The 8,209-nt window shown below is 31.1% G+C and overlaps 1 protein-coding gene across 2 annotated transcripts in view; it reads left to right on the plus strand.

Moving 5' to 3' along the window:
- Positions 1-7,873, plus strand: part of LOC148236529 (paired box protein Pax-6-like) — a 103,553-nt gene extending 95,680 nt beyond the window's left edge. Inside the window, exons 8-12 of one of the 2 annotated variants that reach the window (XM_088182401.1) lie at positions 2,604-2,771; positions 4,362-4,444; positions 5,895-6,118; positions 6,622-6,890; positions 6,966-7,873. In XM_088182401.1, the coding sequence (XP_088038527.1) occupies positions 2,604-2,771; positions 4,362-4,444; positions 5,895-6,118; positions 6,622-6,890; positions 6,966-7,063 (842 nt within the window). In that variant the 3' untranslated portion in view covers positions 7,064-7,873. The remainder of the gene's footprint in view (positions 1-2,603; positions 2,772-4,361; positions 4,445-5,894; positions 6,119-6,621; positions 6,891-6,965) is intronic. The other variant, XM_088182402.1, reaches the window with a different exon arrangement.
- Positions 7,874-8,209: the final 336 nt, after the last annotated feature.

The raw sequence follows: 8,209 nt of genomic DNA on the forward strand, positions 1-8,209 counted from the left end.
GCGCAGGGCGGCGCCAGGTGGGCGCGCCCTCCCCCCACCCCTCGCCGCGATAAGGCCGCCCATAAATCCGCAAGCCGCTAGAAGTTAACGGCCGATACGCGCCCTAACCGCCCGCCCTGGCGATAAAGTATTTTTATTGCCCCCGACTTTTTCACGCATTTTCCACTTTAAAACGAGCCCCATACACTCACTAAAAATAACGCGCAAGCAGCACGAAAAAATGCTAGCAGTGGTAACCAACTACTAAAGAAGTTTATATATTTAAATTTGCAGCAAAATAGTCATAATAATCACTTATAAAAAAATGGCAATTTACCTAAGGAATATTAGTTTTAACTTAGGAATATGAATAATGTATTCAGTAAATATATAGTTTTTTTATGATTGGATTTTTTATGAGTGGCGTTTTGTGTAGTTTTTTCTTAAAGAAAGAGGAACTAAAAATATTTTTAATGTACTATATTATGTTTTAAACAATTTAATTTTAAGTCAGAGTCAATTAAAATAAATTCTGACATTAAGTATTTCTTATTTTTCGATGATTTCCATTTGAGAAATTGATCCCAATTTCTCAAGAATTCTCGAAAAATTTGGACATATATATAATACATATACAGTATGTATTTTTTATATTGAAAATCTTTTTACTGATTTACTGTATAACAATCTAGATCAATACTTATGCACGTGAATTTATAGTTAATAATGAAAATATAAGCGAACGCAAATAATAGTAAAACATTTTTTAAAACTTATGAGCACATAATTATTACATTATGAGATAATATTTTTATTCTGCCAAAAAAATATAATGCCTCTTTAATTAAGTTATATCATATGATGTTTATTATATAATATGATATTTTCCTTCACATTTTGTAAAAATGACAATATCTAATCGTATGATTTTTATAGCACTACCTTTGCCAAAAAGTTAAAAATTTAATAATTCTCAAATCATAAATTCTTTAATTTAAATTTTTTGCTAAATATAATATGTTCAAGGAATTTAAAACGAAACGATTGTTAATCATAATTTCTAGAGTCGTTCATAAAACTCGGGAGTGTTTATTTGATATACCTGTCTCTTTTTTCACTACCTGCTCTGTTGCAGCTGTGAATTCAACTTTTTTAAATTGCAATGGTTTTTAACCTTTTAAAAATATTCATATAATTTTTGGACAAAATAAACAATATTATTAATAAGTCTTCATATTTTCTATTTATTGAAAAATCATAATTTTGAATTTTTTTCGGAAAATAAAACGACATAAAGAAACATTAATTGCTATTCAATTTTTGGGGACAAAAAACTCCTGGCTGTGGCACTCAAGAATATGTTCAAAGAAGTTGAAATAAAATATTTGCTAACCGTTATATCTAGAGTCGGTCATAAAACTTATATTGTCAAATAATGTTTTAGGAGTGTCAATCAGAAATCCCTGTCCATTTTCATACTATCTGCTCTAAATACCTACAGTTGTAAATATATCAGATTAAAGCTACTATTTGTCTTAATAATTACAGTGGTTATAAACTATTAAAAAGTATTCGTATAGATTTAATTCTATATATATTTTTAATTATTAATAGCTTTTTTAAGGCACGTATTTTTTGGGTTAGAATATAAGCGGTCAGAATAAACATTAAATGGTCAGAATTTATATTAAATGATTAGAATTTAAAATTAACTGGTTAGAATTTATATTAAATGGTAAGATTTTTTTTTCAGTTGGTAGTAGTGATATCATAAGGTGTTGTTATTACTGTAACGCTAAATATATTGGTACTACTGGTCAATTTGTTCTTTTATCAATGTGTTTTAGGGCTAATTTGTTTGGTTGAGCTCGCATTATTGTCAGATGGCAATACAACACGCCAAGCGCCGCCGCTCTGTCGTTATTCCCGCTTCGTTTGTCGTCTGAATACCTTCGCGTTCTACATACAATTAAATAGATTCATTGGGTATTAAATTTCTAACCAACGCACACTCGCACCTAGCCTGCTTAATATTTTTTGTGAGAGTGAGATATTTCTAAAATAAATAATTTATTGCCAATTAATATTTATAAATGTGTTTTTTAATTCACGTGATTGTCGTATATTTTAATGATAATCGTCCTATTATTTATTCCGACTGTAATCTACTTTTATTCTAAACATTTGATATTTATTCTAACCATGAATAATATAATTATGACCACTCATTATTTTAATTCTGATCGTTTTATATTTTTAATCTTATATTCTGACTATTAAATTTGTTGCCTTTTTTAAAGCTTCTATGCAGTAATGAAATGAACATACTTTGTCTAAAAAATTTTCATTTAATTTCTAATTCAGGTTTTAGCAAAATGCATGATTATATTTAAAAAAATCAATTGTCTGGTTAATAATTTTAAATTATTACTATAATATTATAGTGTTACAATTGATTAATCGCTTAGCTTCGACAATTATATTGAAAAGCTGTGATAGGATAATATATTAAATTAAAAATATATTTATAAAAAAAATGGTAAAAAGCAAACGTTATTTAATTAATAAATTATTTAATATTTAATTATCCATGTTATTAAATATTTTATTGATGATTTTTTCAGCCAACGATCTCGACGGCTTGAACTCAGACGAGACAGGCTCCGGAGATAACAGTAACGCAGGCTCCAGCGCCGGGGCTGACGACGATCAGGCGCGGCTGAGGCTCAAGCGAAAACTCCAAAGGAACAGGACCTCCTTTACCAACGACCAGATCGACAGTCTCGAGCGAGGTACGTAAAACAGCCTTAACCGGGTGACCCAAAAAGACCGGTCCCGGACTGGATCACTGCGGAGCGGTTACTCTAATTTAACGCATCATCAGGCGCTCTATGAACCATTCAGCTGAGCGAAATCTCAACTTCTGAAGACGTTCGCTCTCCGTCTACCCGCAAGCCAGACACTGGGGAGAGAAAAAATCTGACGTAAACGTTAAAAGTAACGTGGCGAAAGTTGAAAGTCGTAAAACACGTACGCTGAGCGATATGAAAAATGTTAACGGCTTATTAATGTTGTGCGCAGATTTTTTCTGAACGTTTTCGAAAGCTAATTGCGCGACGGGGCTCATTATTAATCTAAATAATGAAGGCGGCTTAGTTTTTTTTATTATAATATATTATAGCTCATAATATTATTTTGCTACAAAGAGATAATAAACTGATTTATTATACTGTAGTATACTAATGTAAAATACAGATTAATATGCTAATGTCTATATATTATGAAACCACGTTAGCATTTTTATGCCTTTTAATTAAAATTAATTTAATAGCTAAATTATTAGTCAAATAATAATAAATTTAAAAATAATTTTAAACACGTTTTATTATTTAATAAAAAAAATACAGTCGTTAATAGAACACAGTAAAACCATCGATTCGAACAATCGAGGAGTGTTTTCGGATATAGTTTTATATAGTATATATTAACTACATGAGAACCAACAAAAATGTTTCAAAAACCAGCAAAAATAACAGTTCCAGATGATAGCGAGAAAATTACATTAAAAAAGTAATAAAAAAACACGACAGACTGATTACTGGTAGAAGCAGTGTTTCAATGTTCTAAAAGATTTTTATTACGACTTACAATAAATGAGATTTATTGAAGCATATCTAAACCGAATTTTGACCAATAGGAGGGCGCTCAATAAATCTCGTTTATTGTAAGTCGTAATATTGTTATAAAAAGTTTTTATATGAACGCTAGATAACTACTGCGACGGCGGCGGAACGATTTTATTGCTTTTGACGTGGACTAAACAGGGACGCCCTTGAATTTGACTAGAAAAATTCATGTCATTGAATGAAATACTATGAATCTTAGTAAAATAAAAATATTAAAATATACGACTACTAAATAGCCAACTTTCTCCTCTTTCACCCTGGAATGACATCCCTGACAACACATCTTTCAACGAGCTTGCCAAAAATATTATGACGATAGTTATGACGAGCAGCAAAAAATTAGTCAAGTCATGACAGTCAGATTTGTAATAAAAAAATATATAATAAATATTCTGAGTTCTTAATTGCTGAAGAACAAAAAAGCATATGACCTAGATTGGATCCCTGTGGTACTACCGAATGAGGGACATACTCATCAGATGCGACGATTACTGCGACTGCGAGTAATCATCATTTACAATACATCGATTGGGCAAATTAGATTAATATTAAATTATAAAATTAAATTATACTTTTTATGAGTAATAAATGTATTAAATTTGAGATCAATTAATACAACTACAATACTAATAATAATATAATATATAATAATTTTATTTAAAAAAGCAAATTATTAATTAAAGATTTGTTTCGCAGAATTCGAAAGGACTCATTATCCAGACGTTTTCGCAAGGGAAAGGCTGGCTGCGAAAATTGGTCTACCCGAGGCAAGAATACAGGTAAGATTCTAATTGCGCTGTCACATTTTTTTTACTCTGACTAAATTGAATTTTACAAATTTTAAGGAATAAAGAAAATTATTTTTTTACTCAGATATTTTCAGGGAACTTTAAATTTAATTATTTCATCAGTAGAAATATGATTTAATTTAGTAATAAATAAAAGTTGTTATAATAAATGTATGTATTATATATCCTATGTACTTAAAAGATATTATTTTAGTGAATATATTCTAAGACAGTCGATTAATATGTATAATTATATTATACACATACATATACTACCCCTAATACAATATTATATTGTCTATCTTGAATAGTTTATTTAACTAGATTTGCCGTTTATTGTCATTAAATTTACTGTTCAATTTAATGTTCAGCTTTTAATACCACCGGGAATTGTATCATTTCCAGTTATTATTAATAATAATAATAATTTTTATTATTTTAAGAATAGAATAACAATCGACATTTTTCTATAAATAAAAGAAGCATAAATACATATAATTACACTATTGCTTATTTTTATATCTATACATAAACTATGTTTCTAAAGTATTTTTTTATTTTAAAATAATATTTATTATCTTTAAAGCAACATCTACTGAATATAAATTATATTTCATATTGATGTCACTGATTTCCGGACCTTAGTCTAATGGTTAACACTTATTTGTACAAGATGATCCAATTCAAGTTTCTTATATTGACTGCACTGTAAATCAGACAGCTGTCAATAATCATGCGCGTGCAAAGTGTCAAATGTTAATTTGCAAACAACACATTTACGAAATGGCTTAATCACTGAAATGTACGACCAGTCAACAATTTAATTTATAATATTTTTCATAATTAATGAAGCACGTCAATTTTTTTAATAATAAAAAAAATCCGAGCATATCCTGTAATTTGTTATTTTTAGAGTTCAAAAACTGAAGTTGGATCGCTCTTTAGGTATTCATTATATCTGATTGACTTTCCCAGTTGGTACAGATTCACCCTGTTGTAACGCATTTGACTGTAAGATTAAAAAAATATGTATGTACGTGTAAAAACATATGGGTACTGCAGTTATATTCTGAATGTATTAAAAATTAATAAAAATATATGTTTTCAATTTACATGTTGTAAAATTTTAGTGATAGGCCTGGGATATTTTATTACAGCAATAATAATAATAATAAGATAGACCATTTTCCATGTAATCGTTTTTGATAGCAGACGGTCGCCGACGTTTGACCGACATTGCCTCCTTTTTTGCCCAGTATGTGTGTGTATCCTCACGCTTCATTTGTTGCCTAATCGTTCACGACTAAAGCCCTTCTATTAGACGGCACTTAAAATTTCACACACAACTTGGAGGAGAGGACACGACGTGCTCACTGGCCAACCGAGCGTAGAAGATCTTTCTTTCGCATTCAAACACTTAATATTTTTTTTGATTGTCCAGGTTTGGTTTTCGAACCGGCGCGCCAAGTGGAGGAGGGAGGAGAAAATGAGGGGGCAGAGGAGATCGGTGGGGGCCGGAGGCGGAGGCAACGGGGGGCCTGAAGGTCCACCGCCCCCGCCGCCGAGGGCTGCTCTGGCGCCTCCGCCTTATCATCCACATCCGCATCATCACCATCCCCATATGTATGCTCCACCACCTCCGCTGCCCATCGCTGATACTTACAGGTGAATATGCATAAGAAGGCCAAGACCACGTTGGTCCAAATTGAGTAAAAATTATATTTTATAAACATATCAAAAAAATAACGACAATTTCCAATTGAGTTAATCATTTTTATCATGTTGGTATTACTATCTGTGATGTGTAAGTCAATTATCAGATGTATTGAACGCGTAGTTTGTACTTGACAGTCAAGTATTGATGACGCATTTTATCACGCTTGACGATTTCTTTGTTTTGAAAATGAACAAACATATAATTTACATATTAAATCCTGTGTAAACAATGGAATAAAGTACTGTGAAGTATTGAAAACGTTGGAGTAGGCTTTTAGTGAGGATTATATCTTGAAGGTCGATGAAAAACCTTATTATAAAACAAGACAAGGCAAAATTCGTGACATCTATCAAGAAAGCTTTTTGGTCTATTGAGTTAGAATATCAACAAATCAAAACCAACAGAAAAATCAAAGCAAAACCTAAGCTCATTATTTTTATCTATTTTTCAGTGAGTTGGAGTCTGCGTTCTTAAGAGGTCCGATGGCCACAATGAGCGGACTTGGTAACGACGGCTGCGCAAGAGAACCTTCTCCACCAGGAGCATTGGACGGTGGATATCACGGATCTGCCGGAGTTCCAGGAGGCACAGGAGTCGGCGGTGCTTACTGTCCACCTCCTCCACCTCCGTACGACACACATTTAGCTTGCAGTCCTATTCATCAAGGCTATCACATGAACGGACACCATCAGTACAGCACGAACGGAGGATCTTCTAGCGGTAAGAGTAATTCTTCTACATACAATCCATATGCCTACGTCATCAGCATTTCATAAATCAATTATAACATTGCAGAATTCACGGGGCTCATATCTCCGGGCGTGTCCGTGCCGATAGCAGTGCCTGGCCAAGGTCCAGATATGACCCAGCAGTACTGGTCGAGGCTCCAGTGACCCTGGTGGCAGTAAGCGAAAGTTAACCGATGAATATTTTCGTGAAACTGCATTTAATCCGGGCGAAGAACAGCGGCCGTCCTTTGTGAACATAGGAACTGTGCTTTTGTGTTTTTATCTTAGAACAGAACGAGCAAAATTCAATTATTGTTGAATTATTTTTCTTTGTAATAGTAAAATGATAAGTATGTTTGTTTTATATTTAGATTTATCAGCACAGTATACAAATTGTAAAAGTACAAGAAGCACTAATTTTGTTATATGAATTGAGTGCAAACTAAATTGTTCTATTCTACTGCAATATTTATTAATAATTATGACGTCTAGAATAAATATCAGTTATTTTTATGTGGTTTATGGAAGATATGAAGGTGAATCAAATAAAAACCTTGAATATTTTTTAATGTGTTTAAAATCACATCAAGTTGTATGTTGCTTTAAATTCTATCATTCTTATAGATTAACATCAATCAAAGAAATGTCCAAATTCAAGCTAAAATCATTTTAGAATACTGTAGCATGACTTTTATTGTTAGGTCATAATATGATCAAAAATGTTAAAAAATTATTAATGATTCAATGCTTCTTGTATTTTACTCAAAAGTAAATAATTGTGAACCTCTGATTTGATTCTAGACGTCTTGGTTGTTTCATTATAGATATGATTTATTTAGTTTGAAGAACATTATCACCATATATGTATTTTAAACAAAGATCCTACAGCAAAATCGTGTTAACTATTGTCATTTGTATTTTTCATATCTATTGAAAAATCTACAGATATAATAAATCCATAATTTATTCATAACATATCAATTTGTTCCATTATTGTTGTTTCTTATATATTGATGTATATTTAAAACACACAATTGTAATCATTGAAAAATAGTGATGCAACTTTTCTATTCCGTATGTATCACAGATAAAGCTGAGTGAAAGCTTTTCATTATATTTATTTGATAAAGTCTTTACATTTTATTCCGCGTGTCTATATCTTCTTTATTTTTATATCTTATCACTTGAGTCTTGGTCAGCTATTTTACAATTTGTCTATTCATATCAAATTAAAATCTAAAAAATTAACTATCATACATAAATATTCTTTATGATTGTCAAAAAGCGATGTATACTATATCTATATTCTTT

The sequence above is a fragment of the Plectrocnemia conspersa genome, unplaced genomic scaffold (assembly GCF_051122295.1).
Source record: "Plectrocnemia conspersa isolate PC_06_02 unplaced genomic scaffold, ASM5112229v1 ptg000003l, whole genome shotgun sequence".
Taxonomy (NCBI): Eukaryota; Metazoa; Arthropoda; class Insecta; order Trichoptera; family Polycentropodidae; genus Plectrocnemia; species Plectrocnemia conspersa.